Below are 26,917 nucleotides of genomic sequence, written 5' to 3' on the forward strand. Positions count from 1 at the left end.
TCAAGCTTTGGCTAGAGATTTTGATTCAAGACTGCGTTTATATTTTATTAGAATTTTGTATCAAACAAATTAATTTATTACATAAGTCATAATATTAAATTCATGACTGTATAAAATTAGTAAGTTAGTATAAAAAGTAAAGTTTATTAAAAATGCTTTTATCAAGATTCATAATAATATGATATAAGTGCATCAATGCAATGCGATTAAAACATGATAATTAGTAGATACAATTTATTTAAAAAAATATATATAATTCAAAATAATAATTAAAATAATATAGATTACACAACGAATAAAGTGTCAACACTTGTATAAATTATAATTTCAATCATAAATTATATAAAATATATTTTTAATGCGCGGTAGATTCAATACACACCCAAAGAATAATTGCTTTTTTCTCGTATAAATGTATAAGCGCTACTGAAAAATTGACTGATAAAATATATTTTTCAATAATTAAAAATTGTCTTTTAAATAATACATTTTAATATAGGTATTGAAGTTTTGGCATGGTAATGAGTATTTGTTCAAGAATTAGCTCTAGAGATCAATGAATTTTGTTTCTGGAAAACAATAATGCTCGGATAGCTGAAATGAATTTAAAAAAAAATAAATAAAATAAAATATGGTGCGCAATATACCGCGCAAGAGCTTATATATTTTTTCTTAAATTTATATTATAAGCTAACTGATACGAAATCAAATGTTTACGAGACGGTGCGGATTCTAATTTTAAAAAGTAATCTGTTGGAGAGACGATAAAACGATTTTCGTTTTCCCATTTTATGCGAGCCATGCCGAAGCGTCGGGTATCATATAACCATACATTGGGTGGAAAAGGAAAGGAGAAAAATGATTCTGTCTTGTCATCTTCGCTGGAGAGAGGATACCAATGTTTCCCTGCCACAAGAGGCCATAATACACTTTGTATAATATCAAAACTACACATGCGCGCGTCAGACTTAAGTAAACACGTTTCTTGTTTAGATTGAGTTACATTTCCATTATCAGCAAATCTCCTTGCCCTAGCCATATTTGTTTTTAACTTCTCGTGCTCAGCGACCGGATACGGTGGTAGAAGTGTCGGTTAGAAAAGAGTGGTGGTAGAGTACGAGGGTTGCTGTGAACTTTTAGTTATAATACGATTTATTCGGTAGAAAATTTCAATTTTATATAAATAAAATCACTATTTTATCATACAAGTCAATAATAAATATTATTTCTTTCAGTATACAAGGGTTATTATATATTTTTTCTTACAACATAAATTATTATTATTATTATTTTTTTTTTATGTCGGCTACAGTTGTTTTATTTATATAATATTATAGCATAATATAATTAATACATTATATAGTATAATAATATATTATAAGTAATATTATGATCGTTTTTTTTTGTATTTCGTACGACATATCTTATCGTTTAAAGTCCTGGTCATCTGCATTTCTCCACCATCAACCGATCGAAGATAATATTTTCTTTATTTCTTTTTCCTTAATCCGCTGTCACTTTCCCGGAATCATCACGTGGGATAGCTGTACGCCCTGCAATAGTAATAAAAACAATATAAATAAAAATCATTACAAGTAGGTACTATGAACGCTGAAAAATGTGTGAGTCGTTGAGGAACAACTCGTACATGCGTAATAATATAATATTAACTACAATTAATGTACAGGCACAGTCCAAGTTTATGTGTAAAACGACATAAACGAATACAATATTATTAAAAACATATGTGCCTCAGAATAATAAAGCTATGATGAGGGGGAAGAGTTGCCGTATTCCAAAAAAAATTGAATCATTATTAATGTTTGTGAAAAAAAAACACCTCACGATCATGTGAAAAAAAGGTAATATCTTACTAAATTAAAATTCAAAATTTACTTTCAATCATATTTTTTCTGAATTTACGAGTATAAAATTTGAAAAAAAAAATAAAAGAATTTTTTGACAATTTTTTTCTACGTTGGCGTGCAAATTGAGTGTTAATATTGATATAGGCGACAATAATATAGTACTTTACGAGACATAATATACGATATCGTTTACACGTTCATAATTCTAACAAATGACATATAGTTATAGATAGGATAACTGTCGAGTTCCGAACGATTCTATCTTTAGTATGAGTATTACATTATTATAAGGTACTTGCGTTACCATACAGTATACACCGATATTATATAATAACAACAATAATAGTAATAATAATAACAATACAAGCTGTCATTGTAGATAATTGATACCTTGTCAGTGAATCGAGTGCAATAAACGGTATTATACATTTATACTCATTGTATATTATAATATTCTAATAGTAATCGCGCATATTGTTTCATAAAATCGATACCTTTCAATCAAAATAGGAATTATACGCAAATATAATTCTAGTAGTGACGAGCTCGTATTACATAATATAATATTATAACATTTTAACATGTACCTTACATCTCAGAGTAATATTATACAAAATGGGAATAAAATAACTAAATTTGTAGAATTCTAAAAAGTTTAATTTAAAATCAAATTTTTCATGACTTTTTCAAAAGTTTCTTCTTATACTTAATTATTATAGAGTAAATAAAAAACAACATATTAATAATTTATGTGATTTAAAAAATTCAGCTTTCAAAAAAAGTTACAGCATCTTAAAATAATACTTGGTGGTTTCTCTTAATTTTTTGTTCAAGTAGGAAAGCTATTTCTCATTAAATTACTTTTGAATATTATAGTTTTTGTTTTTTACTATTCTTATTCAGATTTATTCATTACTTTAGCTTGGTTCAACTCTCTAAAACTTATACTAAATACTTGACGTATTTTTTAATAATAATATATTATTATTATTTATATCCGTAAGCCGGCGCATAGTATAGGCAATTTCGGTACAACAATGTGTAGGAAACAATTTTAATGTGGTAATAATTACAATAAACTAGACAAGACGTTAATTACGTGTTAACTACCGTGCTCTGTTTACAACTGTTTAATACAATGCCGTAATTGGGGGGAGGGGAGGAGAAATCCAGGAGTCTATATATGATCAGGAATTTTCAAAAGTTGAACAAGAGCTAAAAATAATGTCGTATCCCATTTTTTTGTTAAGTATGGCATTGGCTTAATATAAACTAAAACAAATTCGCAATTAAAAATTATGCATCGACTAAGAGACGACAATTTTAGATACAAATTTATAACAGTTTAATGTTTCCACAGTAAAACCCTCACGTTAATTTAGTTAACAGGGTTGATGCAGTTGAAATAGTTAATATTAGATGCCTATATTTGTTATAAATGCCAACGTTTAAATATCTTTCTGTGGTAAGTAGCGAAAGGAATATGTGTCTTAATAAAAAAATAAAACTAAAACTATCATTGGGTATATAATTACATACTATTTAGTAAATAAAAAATATGACGGATTATTTATGCAGGCGTGCAATTAAGCGGTATCGAGAATAGCTACTATAACTATTATTCCGTTCTGTGTAGCTTTGTAATGAACCGATTGATTGAACGTCTCTATTATTGTTTTTAATTTGTTTAAAACGTTTAATTTTCAACGCAGTCAATATTTAATACTAATATTATAGCTGTAAACCACGCAGTAAGTAAATTGGTATATTTTATCGATTTACACGAATCGGAAAATTGAATGTAAGCAATGTACCTAATAATAATTATTTTTTCAGAAAATATTTTTGGCTCTAATGTAAATTATACGGCATTTATACTAATTTAGGCTTTAAAAACAAAAACAGTCTATGTACATAATATTATTTCATGTTTAGGGCGTGCTAGATGACTTACGATTGAAATCGAGATCAATTATACATTCACAGATATCTTTTATAAACCAAAGATATAATATAATATACAATGCAAATATTGCTGTGACGAAAACTTAACTCTCAAAAAATAGTTCCAAGTATGAGTAAGGGATTGAGGGTGCATTACGTTGTCATCAATTAATTTAAAGCCGTCGGTATGCCTGATGGGGTCGTCTAGCTGAAATAAGGGCGCAAAAGACCAAGTATTCGATATTGGAATGCGTTTTTATTAACGCGTTTTTATATTTCTTGGAAACTTCTGAGTGGATTCTAATAAATACTTTTATATTGACCCTATGTGCATTAAAAATTAAAACAAAAAATTATCTTATCGTTCATAGCCGTGTAGTAGTATATTTTTATTATTTATCGTTACGTACTCACACAAATCTTGAATACATCCTACTTAATATTACTAAAAATTATAATTATTTTTATTTTATTTTAATTAAGCCTCAACAACAAAGGTTATTGACTATAAAAATTAACATTTTTTGACACAAGTATGAAGCATTAATAATAATATTATAAAAAAAATAGATTGAAATATATCTAGATTATATTAGTTGGTATAGTTTAGTTAATTTTAAATAATTAATTAATTTTTCTATGTTGATTGGCTGTGGACTTGGAGTTTTTTCCATGTTGTCTTCTATATTGAGCTTAGATCTGATTTCGATGAATTTAAACCTAACCGCAAGTTTGGCATTGGTCAGGTTCAGATCTGTTCATAAGGTGTTTATGAGTCACCCATGTGCAAGTGTGCGACCTAGCTATCCGTAGTCTGTTTAAAATTACTTCCTGGCGTCTTGGTAATGAGAAGAATGACCATAAGGAGACTGTACATTTTATTTTATTGAGCTTGGTATGGAGTGTTGACCATAAGATCTGCCATTGAGTTAAAATAAAAAATTCTTTATTTTTGGTTAAAATGATGATTAAGATTATAAATCTGCTTTTTCACTGACACGTTATTATTTAGAAACATTTTGAACGTATTTGAACAAAGAATAGCATTTTTAATCATGATTTTACTGTCAAAAGAGAATAATCGTTAATAATAAATTACCAAACTGTCCATAGTTAATTAAATGTTGAATAAGTTATAAAATTTCCGATTTAAAAGATAATACTTAAGTACCTAGTTTGAATGTTTGATAATAATATACTATATATAACAGTTCGGTTAAGTTGAACAAATAACGATAATAAATCGAATGAACAAATAAAAGACGGGAATTTTGAACATCATCTTCTGATAGTTTAAAGTCTTTCTTTGTACATAATAGTATCGATATTATTTTCTTTTTTAAAAAAAAAAAAAAAAAACTATGACGATGATGAAATCACAATTCGATCACGTGGTCGACCAACCTTTTGTCGTCGGATTAATTTTGTCTATTTAGCTGCAGCAGTAGGTACGCATTGCGACGGAATTACACCGTCGCAATAATGGATGGCAATAGGCCACCGCAACATCTCGATCTATATAATAAGTTGCACAGGAATATCGATTGGTAATAATATAACTACGGTATCAGTCTAAATCACGAAAAAAAATATTAAAATTATATTTACGGAAAATTTCGGATTTTAGTTTTAACACAAAAGTGGAATTTATTTTTATTCAATATCCATATTATCATAGATCTCGTTAAATTTTCAAACATTTGGGCAATTTAATTAAAAAAAAAAATCCACCAATAAAGTATAATGTATAGTCATGTATTGTAATTTTTTCGTTTACCCCTTTATTGAAGGAGTGGCACTGTAACATATTATTTATAATGTGTTAAATTTGAATCTTTGAATGAGAAAAATATTTTTCATCGGAAATGGCGTGTCAGCCTTTATTTCTAAGGATATTGTATATATATATATATATATATATTATCATTAGCATTAATGAACAACTACCAACTGCAGGTTAGGTTAGGTATATTTTTGCTTGCAATTTTAGTTTAGGTTAAAATTATTTCGTACATAGAGAGATGTTTACGATAAACTAAAATGATATTGAGTTAGACATCTCAATTTTTTTTTAGAAGGTAATTATTTTTTCTGTCTCTGCATTTTCTGGTTTAATAAATGTTGTATGTGATTTTACATTCTTCTCTAGCCTTTGTGAAAATGTGACAATAGATAAGAATAAATTTGATTTTGATAGTTGAGTTGCAAGAATGGAATGTGGAGCATTGGTTATTTTATTATTTATTTATGTGATTATCGTGATAAATAAATTATTTGTCAAATACAGTATCTATTATTACTATAGTATATTAAGTATTTTGAACTAATTTTTCCAAGAAGATCACATCAGTATACTAACATATACCTATAGGTTCCATATTAACAAATTAGTATTAGTGTAGATTTTAAATCCATATTACATACCGTAGAAGATAGAACAGTGTAAATAGGTATTAAAAAAAAAAATTGAATTATGTTTAAAAAAATCATAGAAAATAGTTTCAAATCCTTATCATTAAAAATTTTTGAATTTCAATTTACTAACTAAATTCGTTATTTATAAATCTAATAGTAATATATCTATTGAAAAAAACTGTTTTTTTTTTTTTTTTTTATAAAAATTCCAAACAATCCAAAAAAATCAAATATTATTTAAAAATATACATGATGCAATCACATATTATTTAAACTATCAAATTTAGTATTTTATTTGAATATTTGTTGCTTTGAATAAATTTAATACAACTATAACATGACGCAATCGCTACAGACCCCGAACACTTCCAATCCGGCTTAGTATGACGTACGAGTGTGTAGTACGTGTTTATCTATTAAATAATTTTAATATATTATCCTTCACTATTATTTTTATAACAATAATAAACCACCAGTGAACACAGGTGGCTTAACGGTGCACATAGATTCGTTAGTGTTGCAATATTTTAAACTTTATTATTTTGCATAATTATTTGACAATTGCGTCATCAGATTGTGATTATATGATTCTCATTGTATTTGATCAAAGCTCACAGCTCTTATTATTACACACAAAATCATGTGTGTAATTGTGTAAACGTATATAATATTATACAGGATGATTATTTACGTGAACCCATATTATAAGAAACTCGCGTTATTTTTTAACGACCATAATACTATAATATGTATTATATCTTTGACTATTTACCTACCTGAGATATTTGTTCTTAATATTAAATCGTTTAAATACTTATAATCTTCATATTCCTTCACAAGAATTGCCTTTGGTTAGTTTACGATAAAAGAATCACTCTGTAATACAGAGTCTGTATACATATTGTATGTTTTTTTGGAAAAAAAATAGGTGTACAAAAAAAGCTTGTTGGGGTTGTTTATACCGATATAGCTCACGGGGCGTCGTTGATACTGTCAGACGAGGGAGGAGGTACAGGGTTTCCGTATGTATGATATAATATATACTTCGACCACTTACAAGACTTTTCACTTAGCCCGTTTTTGGCGTGGTCTACACATACACGTATTACAGTGCCGGTCGCTGCGTATTATATTATATACTGCTGCAGCGTATATAGAACTTTTCACGCAAACCGTGGACCGGATGTAGTATATTAGGGTCGTATCGCATCCCTATTTCCGGATGCAACGAATACGCCGTTTTCGTGCAGATTTCTACGTATATTGAGAGCCATCCCTAAAACGTATTTTGACGAACAAGGATATACATGTCCTTCCCGAGACTCGTTCAGACACCGGAGGAAAATAATACTGCATGTACCAGAAATGCGATATGATATTATAAAAGTCGTGGAGTAGGTAGCTGTGTAATAACTCTATGTCTAGTTTTTTTTTTTTTTGAATTAAATACAAATAAAATTGCAAAAACGATTGAGATAAGTCGATTTCGAAAAGCGTTCGCGACTCTCGTCTGTCATGTGAGTATAATAAATATCATAAGAATACGAGTAAGTTAATTATATGATACATTAAAGTTTTCGTATTGCGTACATGCATGTAGGTACCATTCTGTAACATCGTATTTTGCTTTGAATCCAATTTTTGACAATTGTGTGTATTTTAGATTTATCGGCGGTGGTACACTTTAAATGTGAGAGTGGAAACTAATGTACCTATGTATACGTAAATACATGTATACATACACATATTTACATATAATACTAACTGATGCACACACACGCCCACTATACTAGACCCGGCTAAGTAGATGCGCGTCTCTGCGGACGATGTTTTCGTCGCACTGTAATCCATAAGCATTGAAAGCTTTTCAAGGTCATCTTGACTGTCGGGTGGAAATAGTACAATACACTGCTGTGGCAGCACTCTTCTATAGGAACCAGAGTTTTTAGAAAAGCGTGAAAAAAAGCCAACTAAAAACACGTAAAACAATGAACGAATGATTCACCCGTGTGTGCTATAGAATATAATAATATACGTTTCTGACGGGACCGTTATACGTGGTGCAGTGTGCGAGTAGGATATTATTATTATTATATAAGGCAGCTTCAGGTAGTAAACAAACTATAATATATATATATATATATATATATATTTATCGCAACATTTTTTTCTCTCTTCTTTCATATATTCATTACGAACCTTATTCCCATAATTCATTTTTAACAACGCAGGCGGCTGCTCCGTGTAGCCCCTATAAATCGTGTCCTTTAATCCTTTTACGGCCATATTTCTCGTTGTTAATAGTGAAAAGGGTCGGAAGGAAGAGACCTGAGCTAAAATCGTGGCAAAAAATTGTGTATACTGTAATAATAATAACAACAACAACAACAACAACAATAATGACACGGAAATAACACTTGTTTCGTTATCTTCTGAGAAATTATTTTTACATTAAATACGTTTTCAATTACTATTTCTTGCTCCGAAACCCATCTGACGTTAATGTAAAAACGAAGTACTTGAAATCTTATACTTAAAATGGCTTTGCACTTTACAAGTTTCATTATACTTGTATATTTTTCCCCTTATACTGAAATATATATATGTATAATATATTTTATGTTGCACACGAACATAATATTTCATCAAAAATAATTGGTTTTCTAAAGAACAAAGATTATCAAAATCTTTTAGTACTATTGAATTTGTATCATTGTGCTTTGAATTTTTTATTATTTTCTTTCAAGTGAATATTTGAAGACAACTTTATGCATGTTCCAAGTGATTGTATCTGAATATAATTAACGATTTAACCATTAAAACGTCGAAGTATCCATTAACATTAATGCTTTAAAGTAGTTTTTTCTTCTAAAACAATATTTTGAAATAATTTATTACGATACACTTTAAGCCAAAAACATAAATTTAATAAAACTGGGGATAACTTAAGATAGTTTTGAGTTCATAATACACACACTATATAATATTATATATCATAATGTACGGTTATTATTTTAAACAAAATCTAGGACAAATGTTTAGTGAATTAATTTTTAAAAGCTTCGTGTTTTATATAATTGAATCCGACACGTATAAATTCTATCTATCCTTAAAAATGTAATATAGTACATTATAATATATTTTCGCTCCTTATTAAGACAATCGCAACCTAAATGACATGCTTGATCGATGGCGATACTAGTGAATTCAAATAATATTAAGATTAATTTAATGCTGATACATGTATAATATGCTTGTTTGATGAGATTACTGACAAAAGACTAACCTAACCTAACACAAGAGCTCAAATATCGTAAATAATACAATTTACTTCTATCTATGTATGTACTACAGTACACGTCTATATTTGCAATCATAGTTTACGCGTTAAGTCAAGCACAATTCATAATCTACATAATAGATGACTGATATACCTGTACACGCGAGACGACAATCAGAAATATGGGTTAATAGATAACTGGTGCGGAAGGGTCGGTACAAGTGAAGTATATTTGGGAATTGAGGGTATTATAGTTGTGTACAAGGATACTATTAAGTATATAGATATGTGTGTGGAGGGATGCGATGAAAAAATCTCAGTAGTTACATTAGCGTTTAACCGTAAAATTCACGTCACGCGCACAGGTATTATAGTAGGTACTTGTGTCAATATTCAAAGCTCGGCCGTGTCGCCCCTTGCACCCGTCAACACTGATGCGCTTTAAAAACGCCATCAGTATTCAACAACCACAACGGACTTACCCTCGTAAATATATCTATATATATATATATATACAATATACATACATAAATATAAATCCTTGCACGGGAAGGGGAAATATTTTTACTGGGCGTGGTACAAGGTTAAGATAAAGAGGAAAGGGGAGCGGAATGTGTATTTTGTCATTTATATAATTTTTGATGCTGTGTCACGAGCTGCAGTGCGGAACGGTCATGACAGAGAAGGAAACCGCAAAGTCCGAAGATTTTTTCCACGTGTATCTGCAGGATAATAAAAATTCCGTTTGCATAGTATATCGCATTATGAAACTCAGTGGTCGTGTGGGTTAGTTGGGGTGTGCATTGTGTGTGTGCGTGTGCTTGTACGCACGGTGTATGTACGTAATTTTGATTTATTCAGGTGACGGTGCATTGGAGGGGGTGCAGGAGAATCTCCGAAAGGGAAAACTCGTTTAGTTCGAAGGTTATTGTTTGACATTTTACTCCTTTCTTTACTTTTTTAGCCACCTGCACCGTAGGTGGCAAACCTGATTACGCGTGGAATACGTGCGAGGTGCGAAAACATAAATAACTGACGTACCACCGGCCAAGGACTCTCAGCCGCGTCAGTGATAAAATTAATGACACTAAAACGGTGCACGAATCGTGAACGATTGGATTGAAAGCGTTTTCTATAGAAACGAAAAACAATTTCATTTAGTCGCCGCAGTCTGACTGTTCATATTCACGCATAGCGAATGTTTTCACAATTACTACGTATGCTGTCGATTTTTATTTTCGTACGAACGACATCATGGCTCGCAAAATATATTAGGTTATATCGTCAGAATCGGCGAGAGAAAAAATAATGAAAAACGATAAATTGCTGTAACTTTTTTTGGACAGTTATTAACTTACAATGATTACACTACAATCATATATTATAATATACGTTTTTTTTTTTTTTTTTGTAACTTCCAATTGACTTGGAAATAAAAACAAATAAAACAAATAATCAGAATCGCTTATTGAAGTACCTCATAAAATATGCAACCGGAAAATTGTGAAATGGAAAACGCTGCTTATTTTGTATTTATAGTGCCATTCTAACTGCGGTGGTGGATGGTAGACTGTAATTACAAGAGGATATCGAAATGGGAAAAAGAAATGGGGGCGTATCGGTAATAACGAACCGATAATCATTATCGGGACATTTTATTACCTAAATAGTAGATACTAATATACAAACTCTCCAATCCCAATAATGCTAATAATAATTAAAAAACGATCACAGAAAAATGTCATTATTAGAGGTTAATTTTGCAATACAACGAGCACTCTGAATAATTAACGAATATATTTCGTCATGTAAACGTATATACATTTATATATATTTTTTTTTACTACTTAATAAATAATAATTATATTATTAATGGCGTATTTGTAGTTGCAAAGACATAAAATGTAAAGTTGATTGGTACATTATTATATATTTAATTATTTATATTATTGTATGAATTATCTCAAATAATATTATGAAATTATTATTCTTATTATTTTTAAATCAAGGAAACACTATTCTATACATATAATATAGTGTCTGAGCGTTGCTCTCCGTCAAGTAAATCACTGTAATCAATGTGTTAAATTTGAATTCAATAATAAATCATACCAACCAATGTAAAATATTTCTAAGTTGACACTGTTGGTCACTATATTTTCCTAAGGATATTTTATAACAAATTAAATTTTACTTAATAAGTGTATACCTAATTATTTTGATATCAGCAGTTAATTTTTTTAATTTCATGTTTTTTTTTTTTTTTGTAGCTCAGTAACTTGAACTCTATAAGTACAATTAATAAACATCATACACATCGTAAATTTAATTTAATACATTATTTAAATGCATAAAAAAATGTGTAGTTTATTATAGTTAATGAGTCATTACTCATTACTAATGACTAATGGTTTATATCCAATAAACATTGAATAATATTCTATTATTCATACTATCACTCCGTACTTATAATGATTTAGTCAACGATAACATGAAAGTTATTAATAACATTCTGTGGAGCTATATGAACATAGTTATTTTTTAGATTCCCGTCGTTTTCTTTAATATTTTAAGTAATTCTTATCCAGATTCCTGTTTTTATTTTATTTTTTACTTTTTATTCCATTTTTGCGTCTTTGGGCAACATTTCTCTTTGCGTTATTTGAACATGATATTCTGAAGATCTTTTTTTTTAGTTCTATCGAATCGTAAAAATGTTTACTCACGAAATTTTACTACAATCCGTAGAGCAGTAGAATACTCGGACCTTTTCCTTTTTAACAACATTTCTCAGAGCTCCCATGGGAAAATTTTTAAGTAGACAACTGAGGACGTTATTATGGCCTTTGATTTGTAATATAATCTCAGGTATTTTTATAATATTACTTATATTCATATTATATGTAAAACATTTTTTATTCATTTTATTAGTTCAGCCAATTTTGAACGGCCGAAATTCTAGGACCACAGAAGATTATTTAGGTTATACTATACATCAAAGTACGATGTATTATTAAATGTATTATACTATTACAAAGCAAAGTATAATAATTGGAAATTGAAAAATAGAAAAAATAGTTTTCGGTAAGAAAAAAGTTACATTCGAGATTTTCAGAATTAAAATGAGAAATTACTGGGTTACATAGGGACGGAGAATAATTACTAACTGAGTTTAACTTTAATACAATTCATAGATTTATTTAAAACATACTACTGATATTTTATGTTTTTTTTCAATAGTCACACATTCTTATGTGCTTGGAAATTATCATAAAATAATTGAAATGTGAATTTAAAAATAAATACATTTTACTTGGAAGAATTACAATGTTAAGTACTACAATGTATTAAAAATTTCAAATACAACAGTAGGTAATAATTATCTTCTTCATAGAAATATTCAAGTAATTAAATAAATGTAAATTATCAGAAATTTGATTTAAAGACAAAATATATCGAAATTATTATTATTTTAACTAAAAACATAAAAATGATTTGATATCATGTAAAAATTGAAATTAAAGATTAACACGAATCTTAATAGCATAATGCTACTCAATTAAATTTATAATAATATTTGTATTAATCATTGGATCAAAATCGAAGTTGAATAATTTGTATTTTGTTAATGAACTGTGAGTATATCGTAATAGACTAGGTAACTTTTACTTGATGTTATTAAAATTTTATACACAACTGCATCATATCGTGTCAAATTTATATTTAAAAAAAACATAAAACATAAAAACTTATAGCAGTATTTAGATTCACGTTTATATTCATTTTACGGTCTAAATTCGATATATTATACATTATACACACCCATATAGAATATATTTTATATAAATATAGTAATAAAACTGTAGTTTCGGTTACGTTCGGCTCTGTTCCGACAAGCCGTATAGTACCATAACAGAAATTGCTTTGTAGGCGAATAACACGCATTTTGTGTGCCCCTCCCATTCGATGTCAATTTCTGCTCTGCGCTTTGGGGCGGCAGTGGCAGTGGTCGTAAATTTTAATTTCAAATGGTTTTTGGACGCACCCGGCTATTCCCACACTCCGAAGTAAATAGCATCTTGATGCGACATTTTGTCTAGGTCACGTATTTTACCCACTGAAGTTTGAAAACATAATAATAATAATAATATACAACATATACGACATATCATTTGTTCGATACAATATCGGTAAAATTTTTGTTTTCAGACGACTTTGACTAGTATTCTCTCTGATATAGACATTTCCAAACGACCTGGCTGCAAAAGAGTAGGTACTCTTATAGACGTTTCCACCTTTCCGCCCTCTCAGCGACGATAGATTTTCTCGTAAACACATTTGGAAGTAGTACTGAAGAATATGTCCATATTACAGAGAATCCATTAAATTCTTTTTTCAAAAATAAACGAATTTATGAATTTTTGTAGTGGCCGTACTTTCACGTGGATAATTATGATTCAATCATACGGACGCTATGAAATTATAAAATATACAGAAATAATATTATAACGTAATAATAGCAACGAAAAAAACATGATTATAATACATCCAAATTGCAAAATTAAAAAACGTTTTCGCTGTGATAAAAATTAGGACAGAGTTCCTTTACAGTTATAAGAAAGGCCCACGCGCGTGATGGCCTTTGATAAAAGATAAAAAAGAAAACATTATTTATCGAATTTGCAGTGGTGGATATTTAATGGTGGTGCCCCGGGCGTATAATGGTCTCGGTGTCTAGCACTCGGTCAGAGCGCGAAAACTCGTTTTTGCGATAAGAGCCCGCGAGTACCTACTCTCTTATATTATTATAACTTATAAGTTATAACGTTACAAAAAAAAAAAAAACTGCAATAATAACACAAACACTTCAAAATTAAATATTTCACTCCAAAATTGGTATGTAAAAAAAAAAGTTGTGTATATTATTATTCTCTTCGATGAAACTAAAAAGAAATAGTGAAAAATAATATGCAATGTAAATAAATAGGTATAGGTATGTAATATTGTAATAATAATATACGTGTGACTTAACAAAATTGTATTAGTATCGTATGTCGTGTTAATAAATTCTAAAACTCGGAAAGTGTTGTTGATAATAATAATTATAAAGTCGAATAGTAAAAGCGTCTGTTAATATAACGCAGTACATGCAGTATTGCAGTGCCTATATAAAATAATATAATTCAACTGCATTATTGGTATATTATATTCATGAAATACTCATATTTCAAATAGTATTTAGTTTCGATGTAAAACCGTCCTTTTTTCCCGCTCAAATTATTTCCCAAGTAAACGATATGTTGATACCTACCTATACGGCATTCACTTAAATGTAAATGTTCAATGTTCTGGCTTTTAAAATTGATTCACAAAGACACGCGTTGCAAAGTTGTCAGGCATCTCTATAAAAGCATATTTTGTTTAAGTGCACTCCATAATGAGTTCTTGTATAGTCTTTTTTATTTTTATTTTTTGCAAATAAACACCAGAAATACCATATTTTAAGATATACATATAATATATAAGGCTGATTCACCAACCAGTCTATTTTTTCCTGTAATTAGTGTTTTTTTTTTCTTATAGAACTTAAAGGTCGTATCAAAACATGCCTAATTACTAATAGCTCAAAAATACTCGTTTGAATTTAAATTAAGTAAAATAAAATCATGAGCTGAACAATGTTTACAATAAAAAAAGAAGGTTCTCTCATCTGAGAAAAAAGATTTTTTCATGACATGACAGTCCCAAAATGACTTATAAAAATACAAGTATTTAAAAATATGGTCGTTAATGGTGTACTCAAAAACTCAAAATATTAGATTTGAATTAATGCATAATTAAAGAGTATAACGAGGGTAATCATGCTCAATAAATTCTCCAGTATATATTATAGTATATTTAGTACCTATTAAAATGTATATACATTACTTATATTATTTCTGTAATCCATGTACTGATACAAGTACTACGACACGCTAGAGCTTTTTAATTCACACTCTACGAGCAAAAGAGGTTGAAAACGGCACGCACTTTAATTCATTAAAGATGACGATGAAATTAATGGATCAGCATAGTGCATATATTATTATAAAAGGAATAAAATATATTTGTCGTTTTCCTGTATAATAATATTAAATTAAACTTCTGCACTTGTGATCAGTATTTATTAATTCGTTAATACACGTTTGTTTTATGTATGTCATTATGTTATGTTGGATTAAATTAAATCAGTTATTAAATTTTTTTTTTTTTAAACCCCATAAATTTTAACAAATTTAGTAATAATATATTATTAGAATATTATTCTCTTTGATCTTGTTGAAAACATGTAACTCAATTGATCACCAGATAATTTTGGCACTGGAATGAATAAATAAATTGATAGAATATCTAGAAAGAATGTAATAGATCGTGACAAGTGGTTAGATTAATTTTGGATTGAATGGTAAACCCATAAACGCACAGCAAGTTTTGAGGAAATTTAAGAAAAATATGAAGACAAAGATCAATAGAAAATCTATGAACCTTGATTACCTATAGCTTATACATTTAATAATACATTGCTGCCGTGATAATATTATCAACTAATCATATAGTGATGTATTTATCAGTGTACAATTTGATATAGAATCATATAAAAATATCATATATATTATACTGAATAATATTATAGAATATTATTTTTGGTAATAAAGATAAAATATAAATGTCATTTATTGATAGTTAATCTCCAATCCAATGCAATCAGTAAATAATTTAAATAATATTAATACCAAAAGATCACACATTGGGTTGAGTGGCCACTAGTTGTAGATATATACAAATTACAAATATCTACCTATAATTGTATTGTTCTTAATTGAAATTGAAATTAATCGAATATCATTGTTACAAGTGGGAAATAGGGGGATAATGTGATATGTTGATTTATGATTAGATGCATATTACCTTATATGCATGGCACTAGACTAATATTTATCCAAAATGAGACATTGGTGAACAATATTCCCAGTTAAGTGGATCAAAGTAAGAAACCGGATGACGTAATCAAACGACAGCATGGGGAATGTAAAACCATAACATTTTTTTACTGTGCCATGAAAAAAATTTATGACGTCATAAATTTTTAAGTAGTTTTTGATGTCGAGGAAAACACATTTACGTCTGCAGAAGTGTTCTAATATATCATCACCAATTAATCGAGTGGAAATTATGTATTGTATTTTGACACTGTATTTTTTAAAATTTATATTTATGATTAGGTAGTTGTTGACTTTTGGTTGAACATGATCAACCAAAAAATTACCAAGTAAACAAAAATGCTGGTTAAAGAAGCACATATTATGTATTAAACAAAACTTAATTCTAGATGGGATATCCAATATCAGAAGAAAACTGTTTCATGAAAATAATGTTATATTTTTTTACGTCAAAATACAATTGATTTTTTTTTTTTAGTAAAGATTTTAAATATAAATAAGACTAATGTCGGTGGTAATAGGTAATAGGTAATTTTTGATTTTTTTTTTTGTATCATAAAATAGATTAAAAAGTTTTTTTTTAATCAGCTTCGAAATGTTCATTAAACCAAATTATTCTCGTTTATTGATGGTAAATTAGTAAAGCTTAATAAAGCTATAATTAGCATTGTTAAATCTGAAATGCGAAGTTATTTATTTGTTTTTAAGATTTTCTTTAAAATATTGTTCAACCATGATTACTTAGGTTTTTTTTTTTGCATTTTCAACATAATAAAACAGACATTGTTTAATAATTATAAAACCATTATAATATTTATTTATTATTCGTTTTCATATAAAATGCCAATACTAAATAACATAGTTATACTTTTAAAATAAAAATTGTACAGTTATAATGGTTTTTGATTGTTATAATAATATTTACTCATCTAGCTTTTAAATAACACTTGGTTCTGAAAAAAAACTTTTGCAAAAATTAAATAAATGATCTATAAAATTAAGTAAATAAGTAAAAATTAAATCAATTTGGTTTATACGAATTAATTATGTTTTTGTTTTTATATTAACACAACTAAAATATGTCAGTAACTGTATTATGATATTTTTTTTATATTTTATGTCTCGTTTTTATGATTAGTTTTATAAATATAATTGATTTATTTGATATACCTATTAACATTTAAGTCCCGAGAAACTAGAACAAACTAATATATTATGTACCAGTACGTTTCTAGATTCAGTTCAAAAATTGTATGTAGTCTAGCAACAAGTAATGCTCTGTAACTGTTTAAATAATATCTAGAAGAAAGATACTATTCAGCTTAATTTCTATTTGATACCCGTTTTTCTCATTTACTTATAATGAACTAGCTGCACTCAATTGGGGAATAGTCGACGATACAACCCTTTATATTCTTCATTTTGATTCCGAAATGGCCTCAAAAAAGCAACAATGACAACTAAACAACCTCTTGACAATTTTGTATAAAAGCTGAGATCAAAGAAAATTTATAAAACTCCATCCACCGCACATACACGTGTATAACTAAAAATTGTCTTACTATTACACAGAATAACCTACATCATACTACCATACGAAACGTTCGTTACCTACGTTAACTTATAGCTAGATCGTAAATGAACACAGTCAAACTATCATATTCATACTTAAAGTCTTAGATTTAAATAATTACTATTGAAAATTAAAATTTCTTCATACATACAACATATAAATCGTAGAAACTAAACTCTTATTTTTAAACAACTTCTTAAGCTATATATTATGCATACCTGCGGAATATAATACTTTGGGATTCAGAAACTTGAAAATTATGAATTAAAATTGGTAATTTCGTAAAATTACTAAACCTCTATTTTATGTTTCAAAACGCACTCTGCATAAGAGCAATATTAATCTCCAATTTATAAAATGTGGCTGAAACCTTCTGTAAACTTCTTCACTCAATCCTTCATAACCATTTCGATCTTGCCATCTCCAACTTTTCTATTATAACTAGGGGCCGGAATTATATTCTTTTGCATATTTTTTCTGCGGCTATGCAGTCAGACGCGGGTTCGAAATTTTTAAAAATCATGAAACTGGTTAATCAATGGCAAAAGTTTTTTTTAACATATTTGAGAATATTTCAAGATGAAAGACTATTTCGTACAATAAAGAATATTTGAAAATATATCAATTAATTGTCCCGTGACATCAGTTGACGCCAAACGTTAATTTAACACGTATAAAAACATACTAACAGATGACCGTCGTACAAATATGACACCAGAATACATGAAGCAAAATATAGTTGTTAACTGATTTTATGATCTTAACTTATTTTTATCAATATAATTTAATCAATTTTTTTAACATGTATTATTTTGCATATAAATGAATATTTTTATTTCAAGAGAATAAATTAATAAAAAAAGCTTATTTTTTGCATATCTTATTATGATTTTTAAAGAATATTGCAAGAATATTTTCAACTTTTTTAGCGAACATTAGCATCTTATATTGGTTATTTTAAAAGAATATAATTCCAGCCCCTTATTATAACCATCTAAATTATGGTTCATCCTCTTCTTTGGATAAATGCATCTTCATGCCACAAACCTTACATTAGGAGATAGATTTCACTTGTAACAAATTAATCAACGTACTGTGAAATTTCATATTTATAATGAAAAAAAAAATCCTCAAAATATATTTTTATGAAGTTTTTACATTAAATTTGGATTTATGTAAATCACAGGTCAAACCACGATTGTGGGAATTTATTTAAATTTGACCAATTTTGACAACATTTTTATTTATTTTTCCAAAGAAAACGTCATTCTTATTAAATAATATCAAATATTTGGTGAATGATAAATTAAAGTCAATATATTCATTAAAATACTGCACCATTTTAAATATCTGTACGGTTGTACTTGTGATATAACTTCGAGTGAGAAATATCAAAAAAAAATTATATTTTGACTTACTAAGATAATGGCAGATGGATCACATATTTTATGATTATAGTGCTAAAGGTAATATGGATAAAGCCATTTTAAAATATTTTTGTGAGAGTTAATTTGTAAAATTTTGTTTAAAATCATATAATACGATAAAACTCCATACGATACAGAAGAAGAACTTTAATGATGTTTAAATATTCACAACGATCATTTAATGAGTCAATAATTTCATCATCAATACATTGTTTTTCGTATTAGCTCATTAAAACAAAATTATCGGTATCTGTAACATAACCTCTGCAATAAAATTACGTTAAGATGAAAGATGATTTGTAGGATTTATTATATTTTCTAAAAAAACTGATATACGATCGTAAAACATAGGTTATAGGCACTTAGTAAAAAATGGAAGTATTTAAATTCATTGAGAGTGCTTAAAAATGTATAAATTACATACCCAAGTGTACAAATTAAATGTGACCAATTCATGGTAGTTACACATCCTTAGCAAAAAATAAAGTTTAATTTTTGACACGTGAAATAAATAATTACGAATTTTGTATTGAAATCGAACCAAGATTTCAAAATGTTCTCTAATCGGTATTGAATTTCATCATTTCGGATTTCTTATAACTACATCGACGGTAGGAGAGTAGAACGACTAGGTTTCAGATTACGTGTTTTTCATGGAATCGAAAAAATCAGAATTTCCTATATATGGCACATAAAATGGTTTAATGAATTTTTTTGGCAATGTTATTGATTCTGAGTTAAGCAGCCCATACTAAACGATACAATGCTAACAAAGTAATATTGTGATTCAAATTCTAGCCAGAAATAGTAATAAAAGCAACAAATTCAGAAAATTACATTTTCTGACGATTTTAGCTATGCAAAGCACGTAAATAGCGTTGAACATCAATATGTGACTACAGAATATTTTTTTCCATGGTAAAAATGTTTGTATTCATATTATATTTTTTGAAACTATACTTAAATATCGACCCTTCTTATTTAAACCTTATATCGGATTATTACTTTACATGTTATATTGAAACAAATTCAATAAAATATACTGGAAATCGTTTGCATAATATAGTGGTTGAGATACAAATTTGATTTATTTTATAAATAAAACAAGATCGAAAGTAAGTAGTTTTTCACTTTGATCAGTTAAATATAGATTTATTTCTGGTAATTGTATTTTTTAAGAAATAAAATAACATACATTTAGTTAATATGAAGAAATTTTAGTTACAGTTCGTGTATTTTTTTGTAATAGTTTAATTTCTTTTTATAGATAATACAAAAACAAAAATTGAAATGTACAAACTAACAAGTTTAACACTTTAATCTAGGGATCCTTCAACATGTTGAGAGGCCTGTTCCAGATTAATTAAAATTTGCAAGGGAATAATATGGTATTTTTAAAATAACAATTTTTTTTAGAATTAGTATTTACTATGGTGAATTTACTATTTTTGATACGTTTAGTTTTGTGCACTTCCTCATTACCCAGCATTGATTTTTCAATCATCATATGGGTACTAATAATAGTTCTAAATTATTTTGAATGTAGAAGCAGAAATCTGTCAATAGATATGAATTGACAACATTGCCTCAAACGGATCAAACACAAAAGTGATCATATCAATCCGTTTGTAACTATTATAAGAGTTTATAATTATACATAATCATATAACGACATGGTGTAATATTACAGTTAAGAAATACAAAATATGTTTTAATATATTATATGAATTAGTGTTGTGAAAAACTCATCTTGTCCTCAAATACGTCATCACATTTTATTGTGATTTTTGAATCTCCGTGTTATGCAGATCCACCAAAACATTTTAAGAGAATCCCAACAGTTGCAACCATTAAACCTAAGCTTAATAGTTCAGGATATGATTTTTTTTAGTTTTGGAAACTTAAGTTTGGATTTTGACTTTCGATACAAATGGGATTTCTCAAACGACTGATTTAATTAGGTAGTAGATGATTATTTATAAAGATTGCAAATTGTTTTTCTTAATAATAAAAATAATAAAAAAAAAAAATATTGTAGCGGTTAATTAATATCAATCTTCATCAATAATATTTGTAATTTACCAAATCGGACATTTATATTAGTTTTATATTAATTTTATATTAGTTATAGAAATAACACTATAACTGATTACATTTGACATGTATGTTATTGGATTAGATTAGGTCTAACGCTTAGAATAAAATATTATTGATTGTCAATTTCAATAAAATAAACTTGTCTTGTTTTTACGAAAAAATTAGTTGCGATGACTAGAATAAAAATTCCTATTACCTTGTAGACGACAATATTATTCAATTTATTCTTAAAGCAATTTTTCTCCCCAGTGCTATTATTATAGCCATCTGCGTCTATGGTTTCTTGTACGTATCTTGTGCGTATTGCTTTTCACGTAATTCTGGTTAGTTGTGGTTCTAGATACAATGTTCATGTAATATCACTTTTTTTTTTTATTTCACGTGACTCGTATATAAATTATTATTTTACTTTATTCGTTACTGTGCACGATATAACCTACGAGAAGTATTATAGGTACGTCATACATTGTCAGAACAGACACACAGACACAGACACACACAGACACAGACACAGACACACACACATACACACACACAGACACACACAGGCACACACACACACACTAAAGCTCGATGTCGTTAAAGGGCTCGTCTCATAATGTTTTCAGACACACGGATACAAACGTCATGGTTCATTACAGTAGCATCTGCAGTCGTGCCTAAAAATGTGTAATAATATAATATAGCGCACGGTACCAACAAATATAATAATATCATTCATAAGATGCCACACTGGTTGAGAAAAATAAGTAAAATTGACTGCGATATGCTTTGCGGAAAGTACCTATCGGCAAATATAATATTATAATGACGATAACTTGATAAAATTAGTATTAAAAATTATTTGTCCAACGGTAGTCGCGGTAAAAGAAACCTATATTTTATACGAAGAAATATTATAATAACGCATTATAATAATATGGAGAATGTGTTTGAAATCAATACCTATCTTGATATTTATAATTTCAAGGTACTCGGATGCAGAGAGAGTACCTACTATTATATTCAGGAGAACCAATTGAAGGAATCTAGGGAGTATTGACTCCTCCTCCTACCCCAATGTCTTCCAAAAAACTTAAAAAAAATATTTTTATGTTTGTTCAGTGAAACTGTAAAATATTTTGGCTACATTATAAGAAAAAAATTTTTATTTTTCGTTTTTTCGTAATCGGCATCAAAAACGGCAGCAACCAATAGACACTATTATTTTAAAAAAATGATACTATATGAATTTAAAATATTTCTTAAAATTAATTTACTATTGTTGTAAACATTTTAATAGTTTTTTTCGATCTAGGCAGTTTTTAGTTTTAGATATTTTAAAACATGAGCCTTCTTAATGATTTTAGGTATTTATAAGTATCATAAGTCCCAAAGTAAACAGTGCAATTGAAATAATACTTATGAATTTTAAAGGAAGAGTCAACTTTTAAATATTTTTTTAACTATACATAATATCAAACATTTGATATTATATTTATTTTGTCCAACTAAAAATATTAAAAAATGTTAATTATGATGTATACCAATTATCCTGTTCACACATATACCAGCTATGTCTCGAGACGCCATAACTATATTTTTGAAAAACTATGATACGCACGAAAGGTTCCAATTTTTATTAGAAAAAATACTTATAATGATAACGATTACCAATAGTTTCACAAATAGACTTTCGGTCGTTTATTGAATTGGGTGTTATTGAGATAAATTAATGTTGTAGTATATTTTATTATATTTAATGAGTAGCAACAAAGATGATGCTAAAATTTATAAAGATTTTTCATTGACAATTAAAAACATTGAATTTATAATACTATGAAATATACATATTATAATAATTATTGTGTTGCATTAGGTATGAAACAACACTAATTTTCTTAAACAAGTACATTAGTTTTAACACATCAACTCACATAACAATTATACCTATCGTTCAAGTAGATTATATGACATCTTAACAGATTAAAATATTCACTCAGCTATGGACCGTATGTCGACAAAGGATACAGTATAATTGCATAATTTCAGATACCTACTTTTTATCGGTACGGCTGGGAGGATAAAAGTTAAAGTAACAAAAAATGAATTAACTTGATTAAATACTAAATAAACTTTTTAAACAAAACTCGTTTATTTTTTAGAAGCAAATAATTAAAAAAATAGCTCGTTAAAATTTAAAAAAAAAAGTTTAAATTAACTCCGTTTTAAAAATTCTAGCTCATTAAATACAATTCTTGGCCGGCGGTTATATTATACGTGGTATAACACGTAGGGATCGGTGTACTTCGAATTCTCGCTGATGTTCCTTTTTTATTTTATCACATTATCGTATTTACAACGACGATGAGCTGTACCTACTATATAGTAATATTACGATGTAGAAGGAGCTAATTTTTTTTTTAAGCCAAACACATAAATTATAATAATAATTGTTAATCGATGTAGGATTAAAAAAAAAAAAAAAAACCCGACAACGAAAAAATGAGTGCAGCATGGCGTCACTACCATAGTCAGTATAAAGTAATTAATTAAAACCTGTTTATTTTTAAATAATTGAAATATGTAGATAAAATAAATCATTTTTTACATCATTAATGCCATTTAAATTGACTGTATGTTTTATTTTAAAAAAATTAAAAAAAAATGGTTTCTTGATTCTGTATAATAAATATCTTACTTCTTTCGAAAAAAATAACAATAAACACCCATGTTATTAGGTCCAAACACTCAAACCCCTATAATAGGGTTAACGTGTGTTTTTTTGGTAAACCATTTAATAAAAGATTTTTCAAATATCTCTTAATCCGTATCTATACCAAAGTATTGTATAAAACCGAACAAAATGTACCCATCAGCTTAAAAAAAGTAACTTAAATAAAATGACAATAAAAAATTGGGGGTGGAGTTGGCGAGCGGACTAAGGCGTCGGTTCGAATCTCGGTCACGGGCGGCATCGCTCTTTGGGCATTTCGCGATGTCTGGAGAGAGAGGCCGCCGACCCCCAACCGGGCATGGCAGAAACCCACGGGTGCCCATTCAAAATTCTGCCAAAACCTTACAGAGTTAAAACCTTTCAGTTCCTTCCCCTACAGTTCCCCAGGCTAATGACCTCAGTTGTCGAAGCCCTAACCATAAAAATAATAAAAATAATATAATCACCGTTTTTTGTATCGGCTCTTATAATATTTTTAATATGTGTACATTACACGCACTCACGTGTTTTAAATAGTTCGATATCAATTAAGACGTTTTCATAAATTTATTTTTAGATTTCATTATCCTAAAATGATATCGGTTAGTATTCACATTTGATTATATTTTAGTATTTGGCGCATCGATGGTATTATTAGTGATGATATACTGGTATTATCATTATTCCAATACAATTTTTTTTTTTTTTAAGACAAACTATTTATTCAAATTATTAGAAAAATATTCTGCTTCGGAAAATTTAACTAAAAATAATTGGGCTAAAATTTGTTTTTGCATAACTTTAAATAATTATGTAACACAATATATTTCTCAAAATGTTAATAGACACTCTTTGAAAAATAAAAGTTTAATTTTAAAATAATCAACTTGTATAATATTATTATAACAGTTTTTTCATTAGTGTAAAAATAAAAATCATTTTAAAAATTAGGGATTTAATGTCTTATTTATTTTGTTGTAAATTTCACAAAAAGCACCGTACATGATTTTAAACGAACCCCACACAATGGAACCTTTTCGTCCGATACAAAATTATACATTTTTAAAAGGTAATCAAGTATAATATTTGTGAGCAAAAACACCATACTATTATTGTGGTTAATTATTCTTTCTATCTTGAAATTATTTTCTTGTAAATGTACTGATTATTGTAGTTTTCACTATCTTTACATCCAATGTATAGTGTATTATAATTGTTCCAAAGGGGTATGACGCGTGGTTTTTTGGAAAACATACATTTTCGATGGTACTCGAGATGGAGGTGAGGTAATGAGAACGAAACTAGTACCTATACCAAGTGTGGCCAATATGAATAAGTCTACGAGCCACATGGATAAATACAATGGTATTAAGACACAAAATGTTTATAAATATACATTTTAGAATTTTTTGAATTATATCGTATTTTAACGTTAGTAAGTAAATTTTTTTTTTCTTTTAATAAGACGCTGGCTGTAGGTATACGACTATACGGCTATTCCAAGAGTCGCAATTTGGCTACCCCTGAGCAACACTATGAGGATCAGTGCGTCCTCTCCCGCACATGCTTAACCCATTTGTACAAAACCAATGTCAACGACACTCTAATAATAATATGCGCGCCATAATATTTATTTTTACTATTGTAGTGAAAATTATAAACGTACGTTACACATTGACATTTTTCCGTCGGTGTTGCGTTGTCGTGGTGGTGGCTCGCCGGCTGAAGGTAGCGGCGCCGTGGTTTGGCCCTGTTTGTAAAGCTGCCATCCCTTGACGTAGAGATCGCCAGCGAACACGATCCGACCGCCGCCGGGTACCGAGTGTCTGCGTCTCGTCGTCTGCCACCTGCAACACAACAAAGGTCGACGGACCACTGATAATTATTAGGGCTTTTGCGTATTGTCCACCGCAAGCGGATAAGGTTCAATTAGATTTACGATGAAAAATCCGCCTCCATCCGTACGTTGGGTACGGACAACACACGGGTTGTGGCATTGCATCCCTGCATGTGTGCTAAATACAACTTTAATAATATACGATTTGTACGATATACTATGCGAGCTCGACGAATGGTGGAAAAAAATGTAATTCAAATGTATTGTTGTTTAAAATATGGCAATAAAGTAATTACAAAACAATTTATTTTCAGTCATCTTATAGGGATTGTACGAACGAATCACGGACCACTACTATATTAATGACTTGTATTACTATTACTATTATACCTACTAAAACATGATTTTCCAAAAAAAAAAAAATATTTGCAGGCATCTACGTCATATTTATCATATTTTCATATAAAATATAGAGCACAATTTGTATTGCTTTATTAAAACCAAGCTTTACATGGGCTGCAGGTTTTGTGATCTATAGGTTTCAAATATAACCCATTTTAACTTTTGAATTCGATTAAACTATTCAATAATTCATTAAATTTCTACTAAATAATAATGTTTTAAGATGTACAAAAAATGAATGAATAGAAAAATGATATGTGTGATGGATAATTGTTATGTTGAAAATATAAAAATAAACATTGATCATAAATTTCATCTTTAATAATAAAATATAAATAGATATTTTATAGTTTATACTGATAAAACATAATTCATACTTTATTATATTTTGAACTACAA

At 28.4% G+C, this 26,917-nt stretch overlaps 1 protein-coding gene across 1 annotated transcript in view; it reads right to left on the bottom strand.

Annotated features, from left to right (window-relative positions):
• Positions 1-1,151: 1,151 nt before the first annotated feature.
• The window catches only part of LOC107165536 (protein O-mannosyl-transferase TMTC1-like), a 117,280-nt gene continuing 91,514 nt past the window's right edge, over positions 1,152-26,917 (bottom strand). The window contains exons 14-15 of the mRNA XM_089220591.1: positions 25,946-26,126; positions 1,152-1,553 (exon numbers count right to left, since the gene is read on the bottom strand). Of these exons, the coding sequence (XP_089076717.1) occupies positions 1,515-1,553; positions 25,946-26,126 (220 nt within the window). The 3' untranslated portion in view covers positions 1,152-1,514. The remainder of the gene's footprint in view (positions 1,554-25,945; positions 26,127-26,917) is intronic.

Source organism: Diuraphis noxia, unplaced genomic scaffold (genome assembly GCF_037042655.1).
Source record: "Diuraphis noxia isolate RWA-SAM2 unplaced genomic scaffold, SU_Dnox_SAM2 contig0002, whole genome shotgun sequence".
Taxonomy (NCBI): Eukaryota; Metazoa; Arthropoda; class Insecta; order Hemiptera; family Aphididae; genus Diuraphis; species Diuraphis noxia.